The 23,363-nt window shown below is 54.4% G+C and overlaps 2 protein-coding genes, 1 long non-coding RNA gene and 1 pseudogene across 13 annotated transcripts; 2 read left to right on the top strand and 2 right to left on the bottom strand.

The window, feature by feature from the left end:
* Nucleotides 1–968: 968 nt before the first annotated feature.
* Nucleotides 969–4,755, bottom strand: LOC123931178 (tigger transposable element-derived protein 1-like). The gene is made up of 4 exons (XM_045988017.1): nt 4,663–4,755; nt 3,316–3,441; nt 2,643–3,058; nt 969–2,547 (listed from the first exon to the last, which is right to left on the bottom strand). The coding sequence occupies exons 1-4, from the start codon at nt 4,753–4,755 to the stop codon at nt 969–971; spliced, it is 2,214 nt and encodes a 737-aa protein (XP_045843973.1).
* Nucleotides 4,756–5,127: 372 nt separating this feature from the next.
* Nucleotides 5,128–9,060, top strand: LOC123930826. Of its 3 annotated transcripts, none has more exons than XR_006816150.1 (3): nt 5,128–7,456; nt 8,056–8,213; nt 9,010–9,060. It is a non-coding gene; the product is annotated as an uncharacterized LOC123930826 (long non-coding RNA). The 3 variants fall into 3 exon arrangements; XR_006816151.1 differs by having other exon boundaries at nt 8,992–9,048; XR_006816149.1 differs by lacking the exon at nt 9,010–9,060 and adding an exon at nt 8,310–8,431.
* Nucleotides 8,297–9,445, bottom strand: LOC123930825 (annotated as a pseudogene).
* An 18-nt stretch (nt 9,446–9,463) lies between these two features.
* On the top strand, nt 9,464–22,249 carry LOC123930823 (AFG3-like protein 1). Of its 9 annotated transcripts, none has more exons than XR_006816148.1 (8): nt 9,464–9,964; nt 12,277–12,413; nt 12,573–12,821; nt 14,885–15,530; nt 15,851–17,716; nt 20,844–20,958; nt 21,735–21,926; nt 22,048–22,249. XR_006816148.1 is itself a non-coding variant. In XM_045987181.1 (8 exons), the coding sequence occupies exons 1-7, from the start codon at nt 9,961–9,963 to the stop codon at nt 15,459–15,461; spliced, it is 906 nt and encodes a 301-aa protein (XP_045843137.1). In that variant the 5' UTR covers nt 9,464–9,960; the 3' UTR covers nt 15,462–15,530; nt 15,851–17,165. The 9 variants fall into 9 exon arrangements, 6 of the variants coding, with proteins under 6 accessions (XP_045843137.1, XP_045843138.1, XP_045843139.1 ...); XR_006816147.1 differs by having other exon boundaries at nt 12,573–13,824; nt 14,488–15,530; XM_045987181.1 differs by lacking the exons at nt 20,844–20,958; nt 21,735–21,926; nt 22,048–22,249 and adding exons at nt 10,121–10,251; nt 14,488–14,613 and having other exon boundaries at nt 14,881–15,077; nt 15,400–15,530; nt 15,851–17,165.
* Nucleotides 22,250–23,363: the final 1,114 nt, after the last annotated feature.

Below are 23,363 nucleotides of genomic sequence, written 5' to 3'. Positions count from 1 at the left end.
TCCTTGGTCCACTTTTCCTCTTCTTAATCCTAAGAGTTCTTTACCTGTTGGGGACATTAGCCCATCATCTGTGAGATGTTGCCACTATTTTCTTCCAGTGTGTCAACTGCTTTTGACTTTGTTTGTAGTGATGTTTCCTCCCCGAAAAAGTTCCTTTGTTACATTTTTATATGGTCGAATTGATGACATTTTTAAATTTTATCTGCATTTTAAGGCAGATAATTTCCCAGCAACCAGGTCAAAGAGGCATTCATCTATGCATTTTTGTCGCATTCGTATGGTCTCAGTTTTTGCTTTTGGGACCTGACCTGTTTGTTCATTCCTTTTTTTTTTTTTTTTTAAGATTTATTTATTTGGCAGACAGAGATCACAAGTAGGCAGAGAGGCAGGCAGAGAGAGAGGGTGAAGCAGGCTCCCCGCTGAGCAGAGTCCCATGCAGGGCTCGATTCCAGGGCCCTGAGATCATGACTTGAGCCAAAGGCAGAGGCCCAACCCACTGAGTCACCCAGGCGCCCCATTTGTTGATTCTTATGTATCCTGTGAGGCATGGATCTAATTTTATGTTTTTCTAAATGATTAACCAGTTGTCTAGCACCATTAAAAAAAAAGTTCTGGGCTTTCTATCTTATTCCACAGGTCCGACTACTGCCCTGATTTGATCACAGAGGTTTTACAGTTTGCTTTCATGTGCAGAAGGGCTGTCTCCTCTCTGCATTATTCTCTTTTTAAAGACACATTTTCCTGGGTATCCTTGCATGCAATTATTCTAAAGTACATATTTGAATGACATTTTAATGACAAAATTTGATACTGTCAAGTGTCAAAATGAAAACATCAGGAACATAGTTTCCAGGGATGTAAGACATCTTAGAAGTCTAGAGGCGTGGCTGGGCCTCATCCCCCGGGGTCACCCTGTTGCTGCTGGCTTTCTTCTGACGAGCACGTGGTTGCACCCATGGAGAAAGGACCTAAGAGAGCTGCTCTGGGCGCTGCTGCTTCTCCCTGTACAGTTCCCTGTAGCAGTTAATTGCCTCGCTGACTGCTCTTGAGACTTGCAGTTTCCACTTGTCACCAGGGCTGTTACTGGCAAGGACTCGCAAGCCTGCCTCGAAATGTGAGAAGGCTGCGGACAGCTCTCCTGTGGTTAGCTGGCGCAGGACGGGAGCGGCATCTTCACTCTCCTCCTCTCCCGCGGGCTCCTGCTCCAGCTGCATCAGCTCCTCGTTGGAGAGGTCGTCCTCGTGGGACCTCAGCAACCGGTCCACATCAGCTTCTACAACCTCTTCAAAAGCCATGTTCCTGGCCAGGGTCACAATGTTCTGTTGAAGCTGTGCAATGTTATCTGTTTGCGAAACACTCTGGAACTGAACACACTCCGGCCAAATCTTCTTCCACACACTGTTCATTGTGGCCCGTCTGAGCTCCTCCCAAGCCACTGCAATGTTGTCTACAGCGTCCATGATGCTGTAGCTTCTCCAAAATGCCCTGATCATGGCTGTATCCTCTCCGTCTGTTGCTTCTAGGATGTGCTCAAAAGTTCTTCTCATGTAATGAGCTTTGAAGATAGAGGTTATGCCTTGACCCATGGGCTGGACTGAGTCGGCAGTTCTGTTGTGAAGATATTCGACTCTTACGTTACCAGACAGATCACTCAGATTTACCGGGTGGCACGGTGCGTTATCTAGGATGAGCAACGCTTTGTTGGTGAGATGATTTTGGGCACAGTATGTTTCTATGGCAGGGCAAAAGAAGTATGTGAACCATTCCTGAAAGATGGTCCTGGTTGCCCACGCCTTTTTGTTTGAGCGCCAAATCACAGGCAGATTGGGCTTAGAGTACCCTTTCAGAGCCTTGGGGTTTTCCAAGTGGTACACCAGTAAGGGCTTCAGCTTAAAGTCCCCAGCTGCATTGCCACCAAGAAGCAGCATCAAGCGGTCCCTGGAAGACTTAAAGCCCGACTCAGCTTTCTCTTCCACAGAAATAAACGTTCCTTCAGGCATTCTCTTCCAGTAAAGACCTGTCTCATCGACATTAAAAACTTGCTGAGGGCTGTACTCACCCCCTTCGATGATGCGTCTCAGCACCTCTGGAGACACGTCCTTGTGTCTGGGCGCTGTGCCGCTCACCGTGAAGTGGGGCAAACAGTGGCGCTCCTTGAACCGCACAAACCACCCTTTGCTTGCACTGAACTTCTCTGTGGGGGACCTTCCGCCTCTTTCCCGCTGCAGGTCATCAAACAAACTCCTGGCCTTCTCCTGAATGACGGTGACACTCAGGGGCACGTTTCGCTGGCTCTGGTCTTCAAGCCACACGTGCAGCAGGCGCTCCATGGTCTCCATGACGGCACTTCGGTGGCGAGTCAACCGGGAGGCTCTCAAGGGAGCGGCTCCCTGTGAATTCGCTTTGATTTTTTCTTTATTATCCCGGATAGTAGCCACGGTAGAAACAGCGAGGCCTAAGGCCTTTGCGATCTCGCTGAGCTTTTCGCCCGCTTCAAAGCGTCTTAAGACTTCCAATTTTAGGTCCAGCGTGATTGCCTTCCGTTCCCTTTTGGCAGGCGGGATGACCGCTGCCTTCAGGGGCCTCTTCCCAGGCATCTTTGCCCCCGAAATGCAGTAAGATCACAGCAGTCGCTGCGACACGTGCCGCCAGGAGGCGCAGGCAGGAGCCGTGACAAGGTCAGCCGAGGCCGCGCCGTCGCAGAAACCGCGCGGCTCCCGCTCGACGGGCAGGCGGGCGGCGTGGGCCCGCGGCGTCGGGGCGTCCGGGAGAGCCGGGCGGGTCCCGTGACCCCGAAAGCAGGTCGCTGACGGGGTCCAGTGCGGCCCAGCACAGCCCAGTTGGAGCCCGAGTCGGAGCCCTCGTCCGGGACGCGCAGGGACGCGCGGCAGCGGCCGGGGACGCGGGCCGGGGCGCGGCTGTTCCCTGCGCGGCCGTGAGCCGCGTCCTCCGGAGGACCCGGGAAATCTGTGTCCTGGCAGGCGCCCGGCCGAAAGCCAGCCGGCAGTCCCCGCATCCGGCCCCCGAGCGGGTCGCCAAGCTCTCCGCGCCGCACTGCCTGGGTGGGACAAGACAGCGGGCGTCCGGGTCCCGGAAAAGTCACGTGATAGCGTCCGCGCGCTGGCGCCGGGTCTTTACTGCGCAGGCGCGAGGCCTCCGGCGGGCGGGGACCGGCTGGGGGAGGGGCGGTGTTATGCGCCGGCGCGCGCCCGGGCGGCGCGAGGTCGGGGTGGCCCGAGACGGGGCAGGACGGCGAGGCACTGGCGTGAGGGCCCTCGGAACAGACTAGCAGGTGAGCAGGGAGGTTCTACCCGCCCGCGCCGGCGGCGGGGGCGGGTCGGCACGCAGCGCCGCCGTGACGCCATCCGGCTGCGCCGGTCGTCCCAGGGTAGGGGCCGCGGTGACGCCATCCGGCTGCGCCGGCGGTGCCGGGGTTAGAGGCTGGGGGAACGGAGGAGCGGGCTTAGCGGCGGCGACCCCGGGGGCCTCCGCGGGCGGCCCCCTTGTGAGGGTTAAAGTCCGTCTTACGCTGGGGAGGGAGTGTAAGGCTGGACCTGGCCAGGGCTTCCCTCCCCTTGCCGTTCCGGTGTGCCCTGCTGCGGCGCCTCCGCCTCCCGGGACTCCCGAGCGCGTGCCTCCCCCGGGCCTAGAGACGAGGAGTAGAATGCCGTGTTTAAGGTGGTTCCAGCTCTTCCTTCCTTTTAAAGATTATTTACCATAGGGGCGCCTTGGGGGGCTCCGTCGGGGAAGCGTCTGCCTTCGGGTCGCGTCCTGATCCCGAGGTCCTGGGATCGAGCCCCGCGCCCGGCTCCCTGCTTGGCGGGGCGCCTGCTTCTCCCTTTCTCGCCGCTCCTGCTCAAATGAATAAATAAGATATATATTAAAAAAAAGAGTTAGAGCAAGGGCGGGGAGAGGCAGGGGACAGAATCTTCAAGGAGATGCCCCGCTGAGCGAGGAGGTTGAGGCAGGGCTCCCTGTCCGGACCCGTGAGACCAGGACCTGAGCCGACACCGAGAGTGGGTGGCTCTGCCGCTGAGCCGCAGGCGCCCGCCTTCTGTTTCCGTGTCGATTGATGCAGCCCGGGGGCAGCGATCCCGTTGACTTTCTTTTTTTTCTAATGCGCGAACACGGAGTTTCTGAATTTTGATCCAAGAAAAATATCGTGGTTTCCAGGCGGTAGTGAAAGAGGAAGAGGACTTCATGGATTCATTTTCTGTCCTGGCTTCAGTAGTGAACGTTCCCCTTTCATCCCTCTTCGCTCTGGAGGTGGTGCGAGTCAGTTTTGTTTCCAGAAGTGCCCGTGACAGCAGAGCCTTTTACCTTCGGCACCTCAGCATGGCAGAGGGCTGTTCTGGTTTACACCGTGCAAGTCAGCCGCTGATGGGCCGCACACGTGTGTCACAAGTCACTGAACTTGTGCGGACCTCATGACGTTTTAGTTACAAAGCAACTTGGATGATCTTGGAGTTTTTTCCACAGACGGAGTCATTCATCCGTTGAGGATCAACAAGCTGGCGACATCGTGGTCTACAGGACGGGCAAGTGCCCTGTGGCATGCACTGCTCTGCTAAAGAGGGTGTGCAAAAGCTGGAGACGCGGTCGCGATCTGCTGTATGGTTAGAAGAGGAGCCTCAGCATTAACACTCCCCAAGGGAAGCTTACGTTCCGGAGGCTTCCATGCAGCTGTGTTCTCGCGGGTGGTCTCGCTGCCCTATCTCTGCCGTACAAGAGGAGAACCAGACGAAAGCGGGTCATGGCGTGTTAGGTGGTTAAATGAGGTGTGAAGGGAAAGGACATAGAAAATGGAGAGGGGCGAATGCCATGTTATTTGAGGTGGATCATGACCTGAGCTGAAGTCAGACAACTGACTGAGACCCCCAGGAGCTTCCCCATCTGAATTTTATTTATTTATTTTTTAAATTTTCATTATTTTTCCATCTGAATTTTAAAAGACCCAGATGTTACCATATGGTTTCACTCATGTGGAACCTGAGGAGTGGTGTGGAGGGCCACAGGGGAAGGGAGGGAAAACCGGATGGGAGACAAACCGTGAGGGCCTCTGGAGTCTGGGAAACAAACTGAGCATTAGAGAAGGGAGGGGAGTGGGGGGATGGGGTGACTGGGGGATGGGCATTAAGGAGGGTACCTGTTGGGACGCGCACTGGGTATCTCACGCAGCTAAGGAATCATGGAGCATTACGTCAGAAACTCACGATGTGCCGTGTGCTGGCGAACGGAACGTAATAAACACGTAAAGAAAAGCCTCCGACGAGAGACCGCCGCAGACATGCTTGGTCTTCGTGGAGGTCTGCGAGCTGCTGCTTCTGGTGTGCTCCCGCGGACCATGCAGATGCCTTTCCCCACCAGGACCGGCTTGGACTTCATGCACACAGAGGTCCCGTGGTGAGCGTGAGGGTGGCGTATTTGGTTGATAGCTTTCCTAATGTCTGAAGAAGGAAATCACAGTTGGTGAAGGACCCGCTCTTGTTGCGCCGTACAATGAGTTCTCTTCTCCCACGGGGGTGTTCCTGGGGATGGCATGGGTTTCTGCAGTCTGGCTGTGTTGGGGGCAGGCGTTGCCATGGGACTTTTCAGTGGCTGGCTTCTGGGAAGGAAATCTCCTGGAAGCACGTCGTGCGGTGGTCCCTGGCAAGAGGTCTGGCGAGGGGAGTTTACAGTCTGTTTACCCCTGTGGTGTGTGCACGTGGGTGTGCTCTGCAAGGTCTAACCCTGAGCAGCCCCAGCCTTGGGGTATGGACAAGACACCCTTGGACTTCTTCCAGGAACTACCTCACTGAACACTGTCATGCCCACTTTCCTCCTGGGTGCATGTCCCTTTCACACCACGGCCCGACTTCCTCGTTCCTTGGCTGTGACGTGTAGTCCTGCCCTGTCGCCCCCAAGCAGGACAGACCCGACTGTCAACTCTAGGCTCTGTGGGGCCTGGCAGCGCCTTCCGCTTCTCCTCTGGGGTGCTGAGCATGGGCAAAGTGGGGGTAACCCTCAAGAGGAGCAGAGGGCTTGGTTCACCCTTGCCCGTTACCCTAAACACCACACTGTTAAGATCAGGAATTCTATGTGATGGTGTTTGTAGGAAACCATGGTTTCCCACCAGGCGCTATGGTTGAGGTCTTTGTTGTCCGTTCACATGTCTGTCCTCAGAGAGGCCCTTGCTCCCTACTGGAGAGGGGAATGGTAGCTGCCCCCCGTCTCCCCAGGGCCTGCCTCCTGCAGGAGAGGAGGGATGAGACAGGGGTCCTCCCCTGTCTGTGTTCTGGACGGATTCCAGAGTTACCTCGAGGTCTGGCAGGGCTGACAGTGACATGCTTGTTCTGAGGCACAGGCCAGAGGACTGAAGAGTGGAGTGTTCCCTCCCTGGCTCGCCTCATGCAGTCCTCGCTCAGTCCCTCTGGTGCACAGTGGTAGCAAACTCTCCCCGGGCTCCGACCACGTGCCCTCTCCCATGTACTTGGAGGAACTGTTGTGTGGGCTGGGAACGTCCAGCCGGGAGTGGGGGGTTGCTGCACTGTCTCCCGGACCTCTGCCCCCTCTGGAGTTGTGATCTCACAGCATGTCCCAGAAGTAGGAAACTTCCGCACAGCCACCCCTGAGCCCTTGATGCATTTCCAAGCCCATGATCTGGAACAGATAGCCTTTCGTGAAGGGCTTATTTGGGAATGAGAAACTACAGTATCCTGAACCTTAAGCAGCAATCTTTGATTTAAAATAGCTTTGCTGTTTTACCTGATTAAAATACATTTGGGAAATAAATAAAAGTATACAGAAGGAGCATCTTGCAGTAAGCGAGGGTGAGCTTTTACTGCGACCCTCCTTGCCTGTTGAATCCCCTGCACCGTAGCGTCCCCACGTGGAGCCGCACACCCAGGTGGTAGTGTGCTGTGTTGGAGAAAGTAAGACAGGTCACCTGGGGAGTGATCCAGACGGAAAGAGACTGGAGCCTGAGGGGGGCTGTGAGGATGCCCCCAGCTCTTGTCTCATGAATGTGAGGGTTGTTGGGGTCTTACTGCCTGGGGGGTTTGTGTCAGAAGAGAAGCTGGGCTGTTGGGTTTCTTTGAGGACTTTCTTTAGCGAGTATTAGGCTGTACAATGGGACCACTGAGCTTTGTGGGGCAGTCATGAGGTGCCGGAGCTGGGAACACGTCCTCATCACACAACCCTGAGTCTTTACTTACTTTCCAGAAGGAGCTGTGTTGTAATGGTTTGAGATGCTTTTTTGAGCAAATGAATAGCAAAATGAACCGGGGCACACCCCTGAACTGTGTCTTTGAAGAGCTTCCCAGAAGGGCATGTCTCCTTGTAGATGGCTGGGGGTAGCTTGTGGGCCTTTGGGACTGAATTTTCCTTCTCCCTGGCACTGTTTTCTTGTGGTGGCTGCTATTGGACGGACGGAAGTTTCCTGAATCCGCTCTGGATGTAACACGGCACCATACTTAGTGTAAGACTGTTTGCATGCCTTCTGGATTTAAAAAATACATATATTTATTTAAAGAGAGATTTGGAGAGAGGGGGGGAGGGGGAGTGAGCACGAGCCAGGGCAAGGGGCAGACTCCTTGCCAAGTAGGAAGCCCAGTGCAGGACTTGATCCCAGGTCTGTGAGATCATGACCTAGCCGTCCACAGACGCCTCACCGAGTGAGCCGCCCAGGCGCCTCTGGCCTTTGGATTTTTTTTTTTTTTAAAGATTTTATTGATTTATTTGTCAGAGGGAAAGAGAGCACACATGCAGTGGGAGAGGCAGAGAGAGAGAGAGAGAAGCAGGCTCCCTGCTGAGCAAGGAGCCCCATGTGGGACTCGATCCCAGGACACTGGGATCATGACCTGAGCTGAAGGCATCAGCTTAACCAACTGAGCCACCCAGGTGTCCCAGGCCTTTGGATTTTTAAGGCAGTATGCAGTCTTAACGCCTGGACATACCAGGTTTCCATTCCTGCTCCTGAATTGGTTCCTGTGCATCAAAATGGAAATAGGTTCATATTGCTAGCTGAAAGCATTCACGTTATTAGGAGAATGACACCCGTCTGTCTGCCGAACGCAGGCCACGTCTGTGGCTGTGGGCTGTGCCTGTGGGCTGTGACCGAGCACGGAGGCCCGTGATTAGCTGCTCAGTGCCCTACGCATCACCTCTGCTGTTCTCTGTTTGACGTGGACAGACGGTTTGTGCCTGTTGTTCCTGCCCCTGGGACAGCATCTGAGGTGAGGGGCAGGTTCAGGGGTGAACGTTCCTGCAGTAGGGTGTTTTTTGTTTTTGCTTTTTAATTTTTTAATTTTAATTTTAATTTTTTTTCTCAGTTCAAGTTTAATAAAAACAACAGAAGATCAAACGCGTTGCCCTACTACTGTACATCACCGTTGGCCTGCCCTGTACCACAGTTCAGGCCATTCTCCCCAGAGGAAGAAAGGCTGGTCTCCCCAATCCCTGCAGGAAAGGCCTGTCCCGTCCCATACCGCATCTCCACAAAGTCTAAAGTCTTGTGTTTTAAGTATAACAGTAGTACCAGTGAGATTTTGTTTTCATGGCCACCCACTGCAGCCCAGCCCTAAAATGGCCCGGCGCTCACTTCTGCTTCAAGAAATATTCTTTGCTCTTCTGGACGTCAGGCTTGATGGTATCACTGCCAGGCTCCCAGCCAGCTGGGCACACTTCCCCGTGCTTGTCAGTAAACCAGACGGCCTGAATCCACAGAGCGGCCAGCGGGTGGGTCATTTACGGTGACCTGCCTAAGGATGCCTTTATCATCAATGATAAGGAGGCCCCTGAACGAGATGCCTTCATCAGCCTTTAAGACTCCATAGTCCTGAGCAATGGTACGCTTGGGGTCTGATACTGAGGGCATGTTCATGGGTCCCCATCCTCCTCCTTGTTTCTTGGGTGTGTTGACCCATGCCAGGTGGTAGAAATGAGAATCCACAGAAAGACCAATCACTTGACAATAGAATTTCTTTCTTTCTTTCTTTTTTTTTTTTTTTAAAGATTTTATTTATTTGACAGACAGAGATCGCAAGCAGGCAGAGAGTGAGGAAGAAGCAGGCTCCCCGCTGAGCAGAGAGCCCGATGTGGGGCTCGATTCCAAGACCCTGGGACCACGACCTGAGCCGAAGGCAAAGGCTTTAACACACTGAGCCCCCCCGGCGCCCCGACAGTAGAGTTTCTGCCCTGTCACTGAAAGCAGTGATCTCCGTGGGACACACAGAGGTGAAGTCAAGAGGGTAAAAGGAGAACACAACGTATTTCCTTTGTAGTCCGATAGGCTGAGGTCTTTGAACTGGCCATCTGGCATGACAGCCGCGGCTTTGAGGTTGGGGGCGGGATGCTCAATTTTGGCATTTCCTGAAGACATCTTACTATTGGCCGCTCTACGAACAAAAATGCCGAAGACAAGCCAGGAAGAAGATGCCTGCTTTTGCTTTTTTAATGTATAGTTTTCTATTTTTTTCAAGAGAATGCATCTCCTGGTTTCACTACTGAACAGCAGCCTGTGTGACGGTAGTGGTTGAGCGCGTTGGCAGGTATCCGTAGCCGTGTTCCAAGATGGGCACTGTCCCGGTGTGGGACTCGTCACTGTGATTTGGTCTGTCAAGTGACAAGTGAGAACCATGAGCCAAGATTGAGGTGGCAAGAACACCGTCAGGACAAGAAGGAAGGGACGGAGGCAAAGTTGAGTGGTTGTTGGAGCTTGTCCTTCATGCCAAACCAGAGCCTGTGGTTTGGGGGCCGCGGCAGAGGCTAGACTCCAGCTCTGTTGAAGGAGGAGGAGCTGGGAGGAGGCCACGGCTGTGCGCGGCCGCCTGAATCTGCTCTCGCTTCTCGGGTCCTGCGGCAGTTCGTGTGGCTCAGCGTCGGTGGTGCTGACACCTGGGAGCGAGCCTGAAGACTGCGTATGGGGAGCTGTGGGCACCGAAGCCCGCAGCCCGGCAGCGAGGGTCTCTACTGCCGAGAAGGATGGGTGAGTGGCAGGGGCTCCAGTCTGGGGCCTCTGGTTCAGAGCTCAGAACAGCTCAGTGCCCGACGGGCTGTGGAGCTCACTTCCTTTAAGCATTTACTCTAGGCATCTGCTGGTTCATTGTGTAGTCAGCATTAACTCTGTTTTTATCGAGGGAAGAATCGACTGGGGAAACATTTAGCAAGGCAGTGTTAGAGACACAGGACGGCGGGCTGGATAGGGCTCCGCTGAGAGGAGGCTGTGCTGAGTCTGGTGGGGGCCGTCCTCCCAACCCCACGGGCCAGTTCCAGGTGAGACTGGGCAGAGAGACCTGTGTGGGCTGAGAGCCTCAGGACGGGGGAGGGCTGCATGCCGTGTCCAGGCTCGGACACGTTTGTTTTTGTTTTTAAGATTATTTATTTGAGGGGCGCCTGGGTGGCTTGGTCAGTTAAGTGTCTGCCTTTGGCTCAGGTCGTGATCTGGGGTCCTGGCTTTGAACCGTATCGGGCTCCCTGCGCCTGCCGCTCCCCCTGCTTGTGCTTCCTCTCTCTCTCTCCCTCCTTCTCTTTCTCTGTCAAAATAAGTAAAATCTTAAAAAAAAAAATGCTTAGAAAAAGATTATTTGAGAGAGGGAGAGAGAGAGGAGGGCACGAGTTGGGGGAAGGGCAGAGGCAGGGGAAGGGAAAGCAGACTCCCTGTTGAATGCAGGGGCCGCTGGCCTAATGGCGGCTGACTTGGGGCTTACTCCCAGGACCCCGAGATCACAACCTTAGCTGAAGTCAGCTGCTTCACTGAGCCACCCAGGTGACCCCAGGCTTTGCACCTTTGTAGAGGAAACTGCTCTCTTGTACAGCAGAACCAGACGCAAAGCATTCTGCTTGTCACAGCCTTTCTCCCAGGGAAACTGACGAATGGCTTTCTTGGATCTTCCAGCTCTTTCTTGCCAAGCCTGGTGCCCCCCACCTTCTCCTAGTGGGTATCCTCCTCTGTGTTGCGAGGTCCTGCACCCAGCCCAGCTGCTGTTCACCTTGGCTCTGCAGTGGATGGCTTGGCTTTCCCCATCAGGATGTCTGGCCGCTTGTGTGTACTGGGGAGAGCGGGTGGGGCGGGCAGGTCACCCGGACTGCGCTAACCCAGCCTGGCTCTGTCCCTGTGTGTGGGGCTGAGGGTGTTGTTGCCCACGTGGCTTCTCAGCTCCTCCTGGGTGTGAAGTTGGATGACTTCCTAAAATGACCTACAGTAGATGTGGGCACACGTGCCTCCTCGTCTAGAAGGATCGACTGCGTGTGGTCACACGACGGGCAGAGGTGGACCCGTGCAGACTCTGAGTCCCTCATCCGCGTTCGTGGGGACGTGGGGTCCAACACCGTGTTGTGGGTCTGAGTTCTGTGACTCCCTTTCTCCTACCTTTCCATGAGTATTTTGTCTTGGTTCTAAAAGACTTAAAAATAAAGCCTGTGGTCTCCTTTAAGGGGATGAGATGCTAACCTGCACCCTTGACTAGAAGTGCAGCAGTAGAAGTCCCTGCTTTAAATCTCTCTTCGATTTTCAGGCGTAAAGTGAACACTGTGGTGTGTTACCAGAGTGCAAATTGATGGTTTTAAACCTTACATCAGGGGCACCTGGGGGGCTCAGTGGGTTAAGCGGCTGCCTTTGGCTCAGGTCATGATCTCAGGGTTCTGGGATCGAGCCCCGCGTCAGCCTCCCTGCTCAGTGGGGTCTGCTTCTCCCTCTCCCTCTGCCTGCTGCTCCCCCTGCTTGTGCTCCCTCTCTTGCTATCTCTCTTCTGTCAAATAAATAAAATCTTAAAAAAAACCCAATACCTTAAGTCAGCGCTGGTGAAGGCAGGTCACAGACAGGAAGACATAGTGTCGTGTCCGCGGTTGGGCTGGGCAGCGGCTGAAGTGCCTGAGTCGGCATTTCTGCTGTTGAGACCAGCCAGTGGCTGCACAGACTGGCTGTGGCCTCCGATGTGAGGGGCTGGGCTCTTGCTCTTCCTGGTGCGAGTGGGAAACGGTGTCACTCTTTGGTAGAGCACTTTGACAGTGACTTGAAATACACGTTCAGACCCTTTGATCCAGCAAGCCTGGGAGCTTTTGTGAAGAAATAACCTGCTTAGCTGGATGGGCTTTCATGTATCCGCAGTGTTTGAACTTTCCATGGTGAGCATGCACTAATTTTCTAAGCAGAAGATCCCAGACTCCGAGTGGTGCATCATCTTGTGGGACTCTTGGTAGTGACGCCTAGAAGTCACCTGTTACATGTATGCAGAAGTGGGACTTTCTTTGGGTTCCATCTGTTCCCTTGTAGAACCAGGCATCACCTTTCTGTTTTAGGGAGCAATGCTTGTGAGTCTTCTTGGTACTGGCAGGAGGCTTCTTGCCAGAGTGACTGCGGGGGAGGCCAGTGTGCCCTTCATCACCACGAATGGGTCAGAGTTCCTGGAAATGTTGGTTGGCGTGGGCCAGCAAGGGTAGGTGGATGTGTTTTGTGTGGCCCTGGCAGTGAGCACAGAGCTTGCCACAGATACCAGATCAGGGTGGGGATCCAGAGGAGGGACTTGGCTCAGCACACACCCACTCTTGTTTTCATACAAGCAGCAAAACCAGCTCTCTGTGGATTCCTGTTTCAGGGTTGTAACATGTTTGCAGTGGCTCCAGAAAAACGCTCCTTGTATCTTACTTATCAATGAGATTGATTTCATTGGCGGAAATCAAGGCCAAGGACACCGCGGAGCCCAGAGCGAGCAGGAGAACACACTGAACCAGATGCTGGTGGAGATGGACAGTGAGCGGATGTCGCTGACAGCCGCTGAGGCCAGGCCTATGCCGTCAGCACCGCCAGACCTTCCTCCAGCCTTTTGTTCTCGTGAACTCCCTGGGTGAGACTCCTTGATGTCTCAGTTTTTAGAAGGCTGCTTTCCGGCAGAGTTAGAGGAGAAAGCTGTGTTAGATCAACACTGGCCCCAGGAATCAGCAAGAGGATGAGGGGCCCGTGCACCCTGCCCATGGCCCACCAGCAGGAGGGGTTAGCAGGGGTACCGTGGCGGAAGTCCTGCTGGGGAGGCGGACCGGCCAGATGGGGGCTCCCCTGCCCTCCTCTCCTAGGCCTTGGTGCCCACAGGGTGGTGCGGTTGGAGCCTATGTTGCTTCCCTGTCTCAGCCTGTCCTGCCGCCTTCCCTGACTCAGAATCGCATGAGTGGGCAGGCCTGCCTCGTGCCAAAATCTCTCTCCTCCTGGTTAAGACTTTTCCTCAGAGTGATTCCAGCCAAGTGTGTCTGGGAGCTTGTCAGGCCTGCTGAAGCTTCACCGGAAACGTCTGAGTGTTGATGCTACTTTTCAGATTTAGAGAAGCTCTCAGGGGGCCGGTAGCAAGTTTTGATCTTCACTTTGGGGTTGCTGGGAGTTCCCTGGGCTTGGGGATTCACAAGGAGGACACTCAGAACCTTCTATGTGCTCATACCCACGACTGTGGCTAATGACAGACCCAGAACAAAATCTGTGCAGGGAAGGTTGTGGTCAGGGAAGTCGGCTGCAGCCTCCCTGAGGTCGGGGTGGGAGGTGCTGATCCCCCTGCATGGAGCTGTGATGACACGTGGGTGTTGCAGTTGCCCGAGATTTTCACTCTGTGCCCAGTTTGTACCACATCCCCACAGATGGCGGTGCAGCAGACACACAGCGTACACGACTGTCCGCACCAGCCGTCTAGGCACGGACGGCCCCTCCCCAACCTCAGGTCCCAGAGTCCGCTGAGGGCTGCCTTGGAAGCTGACCCTGAGAGGATGAACAGTTAGACCTGCTGTGTTATTTTCTTTCTGCACAGACCAAAACATTTCCAGAATCTTCCATTATACTCAGTGTCCAGCAGTGGTTCTAATTTGATGGTAATTCTGTTCTGATGTCTCAGAAGACTGATGGGAGGGACCATTCAGGGGTGTGAGTGGGGCACCAACACTTCCTCTCTTGGCCGTCCCTGTTCTCAGCAGCCTGCCCTGCCCTGGACTCGGCCAGCTCCTTGTAAGTCCAGCAGGGCCGGCCGGCCGGAGACCTTGGCAGGTGGCTGGGGCACGGACACAGCGGAGGGTCTCCTCCCTTCCTGGGTGGGGGGTAACAGGTGGCATCAGGCTGTCAGGAACCACTGATGAATCACGGTGGGGGTCCACACCCTGAGACCAGGACATGGAGATCCCTGTTAGCTGAGTAGGGTCTGGTTATTCTCCGACGGCTGTGTCTCAGCCAGAGCAGTGGGGTCTGCGAGTGCCAGAGCTACTGGTGTGCTGCTGGGTTCCTGCCTGTGAAGGGTCAGAGTGAGAGGCTCTCAGAGCCAGCCCTGAGCACGAGTGCATGCCCTGCGAAGCAGCCTCTGCTGGCAGTTTGGAGGAAGCAGAGGGAGAGCCAGCGAAGGGCCACTCGGGGTGGACAGGCAGCTGTGCAGAAGAGGACCTGCTCTCAGGACCTGAGGGAGGAGGAGAACTAGGAACACAGTGCTGTCCTCGTGGACGCCAGCCTGAGCTCTCTTCTTGGGCTCACTTGCTGCTTATGTCCAGGGTTCGCCTCTCCACGAGCACTGTGGTGCTGACTGGCACCAGCTGCCCCGACGTCCTCGATCCGGCCCTGACGCAGCTTGGCCTGTCTGACCACCTGATTCACGTCGGTGATATGCCAGTCACTTGGTATTCAGGATTGGGTCTTCATGTCCTTGGGTTAAGAGTCAGGTTAGAGGGGCGCCTGGGTGGCTCAGTGGGTTAAAGCCTCCACCTTCGGCTCAGGTCATGATCTCAGGGACCTGGGATCAAGCCCCGCATCGAGCTCTCTGCTCAGTGGGGAGCCTGCTTCCTCCTCTCTCTCTGCCTGCCTCTCTGCCTGCTTGTGATCTCTGTCTGTCAAATAAATAAATAAAAATCTTAAATCAGGTTACATCATTACCTTTGTGTTTGGAGGCAGTTTCTTTATCAGGCTCCTGCAGCAATTAATGTGAACATTCGGAGAGAGTGGAGGCTCACAGATGCCCTTGGTCGCTGCCAGTTGCTGTGTCCTGGTGTCCACTCTTGGGAGCAGCGCACGTGGTCGGGCCTGCAGATGCGTCGCTTCCATCCGTACGAAGACGGCAGATTCGTGTTCTTCAGCTCTGGTCTTGGTGCGCTGTGGTAGGAACGGTTAGAAGAGAAGGGCTCACCCTCATCTCTTCCTCCGACAGTTGGCTCTTTCCGTCTGTGAGAAAGAGTCCGTCCTGTGTGGACTCCCCTGCTGCCCAGGGCAGTCCTCGTCTTGTTCACTGTTGGGTCCCGGCCCTGGGATCGGGCTTGGTGTTGGTCAGAGGGTGTTTACTGCCTTCAGGAGCTTCGTGTACATGAGCTTTGGGGTATCGGTGTCCTTGCTGTCTGGTGTGAAGCATGGGCACGGCAGGGAGGCTGCCTGGAGCCCCAGGCTGCCCTGCAGAGTTTGCAGTGTGGCTGCAGGTGACTGCCATGTCTGTGCGTCTCCCACCCCGACGTCATCAGAGTCCACCTGTGCCTGCTGAGGCTGGACAAGAGCCTCCAGAAGGACACGCCAGCAGGAGAGCTTCTGGTGCTCGTGCGGCGCTTCCCGGGTGAGTGCTGGCCGGGCCAGGGCTCCTGCCTGTGGGGCGGGGGTTGGGGTGGTGGGGGCGGCCGTGGGATTGGTGCGCGCTTTCTGCTTGTGCTGTTTGGTCCTGGCAAGTGTCCATCTCTGTCTGTAGGACTTTGAATCTGTTGAGACAAATCAGAGTCCTTAGAGATGACGAGCCCCAAAGCTAAGATTTGTGCCCATCTGAATTTCTAGCTCGATTCTCTTCGGACTTGGTAACTTTTTGCTGCAGAGGCCCAACTGATGTCTGAGGACAGACCCACTGAAGTGAGCTGTGCTCTTTTCTCTTTTCTTTGTCATTAGGACCCAAGATCCTGTACTAGGAAACTCATTGCCCTCCCAGGGTGGTTTAAACACTGGGACTTGAGGGCTCTTCCAGGGGCTTCCCTCCCCGCTTATTCCCTACTCAGCAGCCCATTGCCAGTCTCACGATGACTGTGAGGCGTTGTTGGCCACTGCTTCTGCCTCCCAGGGACGTTGTGCTGCGGAGCCTTGTCACCTGCCGCCATGCTGCTGTCTCAGGTCACACATGGGTGATGAGTGAGGCGTTCTCACCCGATCCGGCTGGTACACAAAGGACCTGGTCTGTTTCCGGCCAAGAATGTGCTTTCTGCTCTCTTCCTGTGCGATGCCCACGTCCACTTGCACACCAAAGTTAAGAAACTGGAGTAGGCCTCCCAGACTCTGTTCTTCCCAGATTAGCATTAGAGGCCACCCACTGGCTGGGATGACTTCACGGATGACTGGAACTCCCCTCACGGGGAACCGCCTCGCGGGGTCCTGAGGAGGCCTCCTCGTGGAGCTGCTCTCCTCTCTCTGCTGATCACATGATCCCACTGTTCCTGAGAGGCCGTCGAAGCCTTTTGGAGGTCTGCATCGTAAGGTAGTCCTCACACACAGAAGGGGATGTGGGCGATTCTTGGAGTCAACTCTGGACACCTTCTCTGGAGCCATAGAACCAAGCTGTAACTGCAGTGCTCTGATGGGCCTCGTACCGTCGAGCCCTCCTCTCCACCTGTGCGACAGGCCCTCGTGGGGCCTATCCAGGCACTTTAAACCTGGTGTTCCTTGGGAACCTGATGGTAAAGTTCCTTTCTACAATCTCTGCTCATTCTTTGCGCCATAATATAGTAATTAAAGTGAAAGAAGAAAGGTCATTTTAAAACTTGGCTAATGAATCATCAAAAAATTACAGAATATGCAAAGAAACAGTAAGTATGATTCATTCACGGGGAAAAGTGGACAGAAACCATCCCCAAGGTAGCACAGACATTCGGCTTACTAGGACAAAGACTTAATGTCAGGTGTCTTAAGTGTGCATCCCCAAAGAGCCAAAGAGGACCAGAAGAACTGTTTATCTCAACAGAGAGAATATTAGTAAAGAAACAGAAATTACCAGAAGTAACCAGACGCAAGTTCTGGAGCAGAAAAGTGCTGTGACGGAAGCACAGTCACTAGAGGGCCCAGCAGCAGATGTGAGCAGAAGGAGAACTCCGCGAACTTGGAGACTGGTCGTGACATTACAGGAGCAGAAAGAAGAGAGTGGGAAATGAGCAGAATAGGGCTGCATGGGGCACCGTCAGCATCCACAGTAGAGCAGCCCCAGAGAGAGAAGAGAGGAAATGAGCAGAGAGGAGATAGGAAGCGGTGATGGTTCAGAACGTCCCAGATTGGATGAAGGACATGAATCTGCATTTCCAGAAGTTCAGTGAGTTTCAGGTCGGGATTAACTCTGAGGTCTACCCGGAGAATCGGTAGATTCTCATTGCTGAAGCCAAAGAAGGGGAGACTCTTGAATCCAGGAAGAGAGAAAGGACGCGGTGTACGAATGGTCTTCAGTGAGACGAACAACCGATTGCTCATTAGAAACTCCGAGGGCCAGAACGCAGTGGGGTGACGAATTTGAGGTCCCGGAAAGAAGACTCTGTTAACAAAGAGTTCTGGATCTGGCAAAACTGCCCTTGGAGAATGAAGGGAAAATGGAGACCTTCCCAGATACTGAAAAGATAAGGTGGTTCATCATGTTTAGGCAGGGAGCTAAAGACAGTCTTCCAGGCTGAGACGAAAGGATGCTAGCCTGGAACTTGAAGCCGCACAAAGAGGTAACGGTGCCCGTGAAATACAAAAGGAATACAGGGAAATTCAAAGGCCGGCATTACTGCATTTTTGGTGTGTAACTCCCGTTTTTCCCTATGCAATTTTAAAGACCAATGTATAAAATGCTAGTACATTTTCTGTGAACACGTTTGTGATGCAGGAAGTTGTGGTCTTTGATGGTGATGCTACACAGGTGTGGAGGGAAGGAGATACACAGAAGCAGGGCATTTGTAGAGTCACTGAAGCCAGAAATGGAAAAGCAGGTCTTACAGTTCACACATAACTACAAGAGGCCTGAATAGCCAAAACAGTCCCATAAACGGAGACCGAGTTGGGGGTCTCCCATGTTCCTATTTCAGAACTTGCCAGAGAGGTCGATGACAAAAACGTGATGTAAGGTTAGACATAGACTAGTAGAATAAAATCCAAGAATGCAGATTGCAGATATAAGCCTGTACATCTTTACCGAGTTGATTTTTGTCAAGGGTGTGAAGACCATTCAGTAGGGGTAAGGACAGTGGCTTCAACAGAAAGTACTGGGACAGGGAGATGTCCCCATACAAAAGAACAAAAATGGACCCTTGCACTTGTTGAGTTAGCTCAGAATGGGTAAAAGGCCTGAATTTAAGAGCTAGAATTATGATGTGGTTACAAGAGACCATGGGAGACCACATCTTAATGACTTAGTCTTGGCCGTGGTTCCTAAATGTGGCACCAGAACCACAAGCAATGGTGAAAAAATAAATGAGACTAACCCAAATTGAAATCTCTCGTGTGTCAAAGTGAATAAAAAGACAGTGTATAGGATGGAAGAAAATATTTGAGAATCCCGCGTCTGATAAGTCAGGGTCTAGAATCCAGAATATAGAACCCAATTTAAAAATGGGCAAGAGGGGGGCGCCTGGGTGGCTCAGTGGGTTAAGCCGCTGCCTTCGGCTCAGGTCATGATCTCAGGGTCCTGGGATCGAGTCCCGCATCGGGCTCTCTGCTCAGCAACGAGCCTGCTTCCTTCTCTCTCTCTCTGCCTGCCTCTCTGCTTACTTGTGATCTCTCTCTGTCAAATAAATAAATAATTTAAAAAAATGGTCAAGAGGTTAGAATATACATTTTTCTGGAGAAGATATGCAAATGGCCAAAAAGTATGTGAAAAAACGCTGAGTGTTATTTATTAGGAAAATGCAACTCAAAACCACAACGAACCAGCGCTTCACACCCACCAGGATGGCTGTAGAAGTTAGAGGGGTTGGCAGGGACACGGAGACACACGACCCCTAATACGTTGCTGGTGGGCCTGTGAAACAGGCTGTAGACGTCTGTTTGTCCTTCAGAAAGTAAAATACAGAGTTACCGTATGACCCGGCAATTCTAGTCATCGGTGTCTACCCAAGAGAACTGAAAACGTGGCCACGTGAAGACCTGTACTTGAATGTTCACAGCTAAATGTCCATTGATACAGGAATGGATAACCAAAACGTGTGTGTATGACGAAATATTATTCAGCCGTAAAACATGACGTATAGATACATGATACGGTATGGGTGAACCTCCAAATACTATGCCAAGTGAAAGAAGCCAGACACACAAGGTTGGGTACTGTGTGATTCCTTGTATATGAAATGTCCCTAACAGGCAGGTCCGAGGAGACAAAAGTACAAGAATGGTTGGCTAGGGCGGGTAGTGGAATGACCACAACAGGCCCAGGGTATCTTTTTATTTTTATTTTAAGGATTTATTTATTTATTTGAGAGGGAGAGCGAGAGAGAGATTGAGAGCTTGTGGAGACAGAGGGAGAGGGAGAAACAGATTCCCCGCTGAGCAGGCAGCCCAATGCTGGGCTTGATCCCAGGACCCTGGGGTCATGACCTGAGCTGAGGGTGGACATATAACAACTGAGTCCCCCAGGCGCCCCTGGCACAGGGTATCTTACATAGATGATGGAAGTGTCTGAAACTGGGCACGTGACTGGATAAATTTACTAGAAGTTTTTGAAGTATGTGCTTAAGGTGGGTTTTATGTTAAATAAATTATGTGTCAGTAAGTTGCTTAACGAAAAAACTGGCCTAAGACAGTAGTGAATGAACAGAGCCGTTCCCTAGTTTGTCTATGGTCTCTGTAGTTGAGCTTTTCCTGGAAGACATAGTCCCCAGTCGGATGCTGACATTTCTGGTGTCTGCGGGGAAGCCGCGCCCACTGCCGCCCACCCCCTGGGTCCTTGTGTCCTGGAGCAGTGCTCTGTCTGGGCCACCGAGAGGGTCTTTGGTCTTGAGCTGGGGGGCCTTTGAGCTCTGGTCTTTGGCTCACGCTGGGGCCCCAGCTTTGCTTTAGCACACAGGAGCTCAGACAGTTTTCCAAACCAGAATTTGGGGCTTGGGAATCTGGCACCAGCTTGCTATGTCTAGAGCTCCATTTGGAATCTCAGAGAGAGGAGGGCTCCAGGGCAGCGGGTCCGGCCCTGGTTTGGATGCCGACTGCAGATGGGAGGAGGGGGTTCCCTGGGGTCTTCCTTCCAGAGACAGTTCTCTGAAGGTGGGTGGGTGCGGGTGTGTGTGGTTCCTCCCAGTGACACCTGCCTGGCCTCTCGGCTCCCGCTCAGCAGCTCCGGGAGCTGCAGTCCCTGGGTTCGGGGCTTTGGAGTGCCCTCCTGGGGACGGGGATCAGGGTGCTGTCCTGGGGGCCAGTGGCTGCCCTTTGCGGTCAGCTTCGTGGGTCTGAGAACCACGGGCAGGTCCGCGGTGCTGCAGAGTCTTGAGTTCCTTAGCGAAGTGCAGCGTGTAGACAAGCGTGGCGTGGCGGTAGCCCAGGACGTCTCCACGGCTTCTGGAGGCTTGTCCCGGCCATGCAGCTGAGCTGACCAGTCATGAAGCTGGGCCCGGAGGGAGTTTCTGCCTTTTCCGTGGACTGATAACTGCTTCTAAGCTAGGGTGTAGGAGGCATTGGTCTCCATGCTTCTGGGTCACATAGCCAGCCAGAGAAGAGAGCTAATCACATGGGCTGAGAACAGGCCTCCTGAAGCTGTGTGCTGCGTGCAGAGTGTGGGAGGTGGGGTTTCTGCAGAGTGGAGGGCCGCACAGTGTCTGGTGGGGGCTGGGGGTCTGCGCTGGCTGAGCAGAGGCTTGACCGGCCCCCAGCACCACATCCCAGCTGTCCCTTTCTTCCCTTTCTCCTCTGCCTCTCACTGGCCTGCGAATGCGATATATAGGCCTTGAGAAGACGACGCAGGTATGCAGCCCAGTGAGAAGGGGACCGTGGCCTCCTCTGAGGCCAGACACGTGGCACTGGGCTGATTCCTGAATCCCGCGGACCCCGTGCTGGAGGTCAGTGTGGGTGTTTACCTTCCCCGGATGACTGCGTGTGGCCTCTGGTCACGAGGGCACAGTACGTTCACAGCGGCCGCCCTTCTACTTTTCAAGGAATGTAGTGGTTTAGAATTGGGTTCAAAAGATTGTTCAGGGATGTGTAGCAGTAAGGGGCAGGGTTAGGGTTAGGGTTAGGGATCTGGATGGCGGACACCTGACACCCCAGAGATTCGATGTTAAACTTGCTTCACTCCTAAGCTTTGGACCCAGAAGGTTGGCTCTACGAGAATTTCCTTAGGACTGATAGGATGGAAGTGGTTTCCATGCTAAACTTTGGGGTGACCCCACCCAGACCCACCAGATCCTGGGTGGAGACAGGGATCTCCTCTCCTCCCATGCCCTTGTGGCCAGTGGACATAGTAGGGCAGATTGGTCTGGGATGCTTCAGAGGTGGGACCTGGAAGGGGCAGGAGCTCTGCATGGGGGGTGGAGGCTGGGACCACAGGCACCATCTGCCTGTGTCTTCTAGGTGTCCATCGTCCCCCGGGGCACAGGGCTCAGCTGTGCCCAGTGTTTGCCCAGGGAGCAGTATCTGTCCACACGGGAGCAGCCTTTGACCTCATGTGCATGATGCTTGGGGCTGAGCAGCTATGTTTTGGGTGGGTCACCCAGGGGCCCAAGATGACTTGAGGAAAGTCACCCAGAGCGTCTCCGCCCAGGTAGAGGGCAGCCGCCCTCTTTGCGGGCTCTGCGTGGCTGAGCCCCTCCAGGCTAACCCACCTCCTTACTTCCAGACTGTGCGTTTGGGATGAGTGAAGAGCCGGGACAGGTGTCCTGTGATGTCTCCCGACAAGGCAGATGCTGGTAGGGAAGCCGTACGGTGAGGCCACTGGCCAGCTCACTGCCGAGCAGGTGGGACACCTGTGAGCTCTGCCGGTGAGCGGGACCTGGACCTGCGGACCCCGTGCCAAGAGCAGCTGGAGCGGGTGAGGGGGCGGGTCCTGGCCTGGGGCTCTCCCGTCCTCCTGGGATGCTGGGCTTGGGGTTTGCCTTGGCAGGACCCGCTGTTCTGGGAGCAGCTCTGTGACGGGCACCTGTGATCTCTAGGTGGGCAGGCCGCTGCTGGAGGAGGTGGTGCTGGGTCCTGGCCCTCTGCGGAGAACCGGCTTCTGGGAGCAGCCTGCAGGAGACGCCTCCCTTCCCCAGGGGCTGACGGGCTGGAGCCGGGGCGTGAGGAAGGCAGTGAAGAGTGCTGCCTCCGGGAGAGCCCAGCCTGGTGACCTTGGTTTTGAAAGCAGCTGCCCAAATCTCTGTAAAACAAATTAAAACATGGTAACAGCAAACGGGTGTTTTAGATGCCGGTCCCCAGTCAGCGGGGCAAGCAGTGCGGCTGTAAGTCCCCTGCCCCCCCGGGGAGCCAAGGGTGTGTGTCTTCCTGGTTGGGTTTTGAGTTTGGACCTTCAGGGGCCTCCCACAAAGGGAGGGGATGGTGGGTGGGTTTGGTGGGGATGGCTGCCTCGCGGGCAAGTGTGAGCGCTGGTCTCTTTAACTGCCCCAAGGAGAGGAGGCTTTGGCTGAGTTCAGAAATTCTGAAGGTTTCGTGAAGTGGCAGGATAAAGAAAAGGGAGATCTATGTAAGTGCCCAAGAGAAAGTGTTAGGTTTTTGGAACAGCTGTTTGGGTTGGTGGAAGGCCTGTCAGTGGTTCTGGAGGAAACTCCACACTTTGCCCAAGTGTGTGGCTGGGGGAAGGGTAATGAGCCGTGGTAACGAACCACTCGCACACCCAGCACCTGGGTGCTGCTCTGAGCACGAGGGAGGCACCTTCTTAGGCAAAGCAGCCCCTGTTCCCAGGGTCGGTGGCTTTTACCGACAAGTTTGTGTCTGGATTTAATTCCCTTCTTCAGCAAGCAATGTTCCCTGCTACCCCCTTCTGTTAGAGTCACAGAGGGGGCTCTGGACTGAGCTGAGACCCCTGGGTTGGATGTGGAGAGCCCTGTTGTTGCTGCCCCTGGTAGCCTCTTCCTGGTGTTGGGCAGCTGCCCCACAAAAGAAGGTCCTCGGTGGTGAGGTCTAGGCCTCTGCTGCCGTGGATGTTGGTTGATCTTGGAGCGTGGCCAGGCCCAGCCCGGGCGGCAGGGGTCAGGACTGGCCTGGGGCTCGGGCAGTGTCCTGCTCGTTCTCCATGCAGCCTGCCTCCCAGAGGCATCAGAAGCATGGCAGTAGAGGGCTGTCAGCCCTCAGGTATGTGTCTGTCCGGGACCCCTGGAGTGCAGGGCCTCCTGGAGAGGAGGGTGTCCCTAATTGCTGTCCCATAGGACCTCTGCTTGGCCAAGACCAGACACTGGCATTTGTTTAGAATTCCCAAATCATTTGTTAGGTTGGACCAAAAAGTAGCACTTCCAGCTTGGGACAAGCACTTCTA

The sequence above is a fragment of the Meles meles genome, chromosome 19 (assembly GCF_922984935.1).
Source record: "Meles meles chromosome 19, mMelMel3.1 paternal haplotype, whole genome shotgun sequence".
Classification (NCBI taxonomy): domain Eukaryota; kingdom Metazoa; phylum Chordata; class Mammalia; order Carnivora; family Mustelidae; genus Meles; species Meles meles.
The sequence above is the reverse complement of the archived record's forward strand: the minus strand, read 5'-3'. Positions and strand labels throughout refer to the sequence as shown.

What these genes read in the sequence shown, in the direction of transcription:
- LOC123931178 (XM_045988017.1), bottom strand. Translation starts at nt 4,755, where the DNA reads ATGACCCGCTTTCGTCTGGTTCTCCTCTTGTACGGCAGAGATAGGGCA. An exon ending in TGCATGGAAGCCTCCGGAAC is followed by an intron (nt 3,442 to 4,662) that starts GTAAGCTTCCCT and finishes CCGTTCCCCCAG; the next exon opens with CCTCTAACCCCGGCACCGCC. An exon ending in CGCCCCCGCCGCCGGCGCGG is followed by an intron (nt 3,059 to 3,315) that starts GCGGGTAGAACC and finishes TGTCCCACCCAG; the next exon opens with GCAGTGCGGCGCGGAGAGCT.
- LOC123930823 (XM_045987181.1), top strand. An exon ending in GTTGGCGTGGGCCAGCAAGG is followed by an intron (nt 12,414 to 12,572) that starts GTAGGTGGATGT and finishes TTCCTGTTTCAG; the next exon opens with GGTTGTAACATGTTTGCAGT. An exon ending in TGTTCTCGTGAACTCCCTGG is followed by an intron (nt 12,822 to 14,487) that starts GTGAGACTCCTT and finishes GCTTATGTCCAG; the next exon opens with GGTTCGCCTCTCCACGAGCA.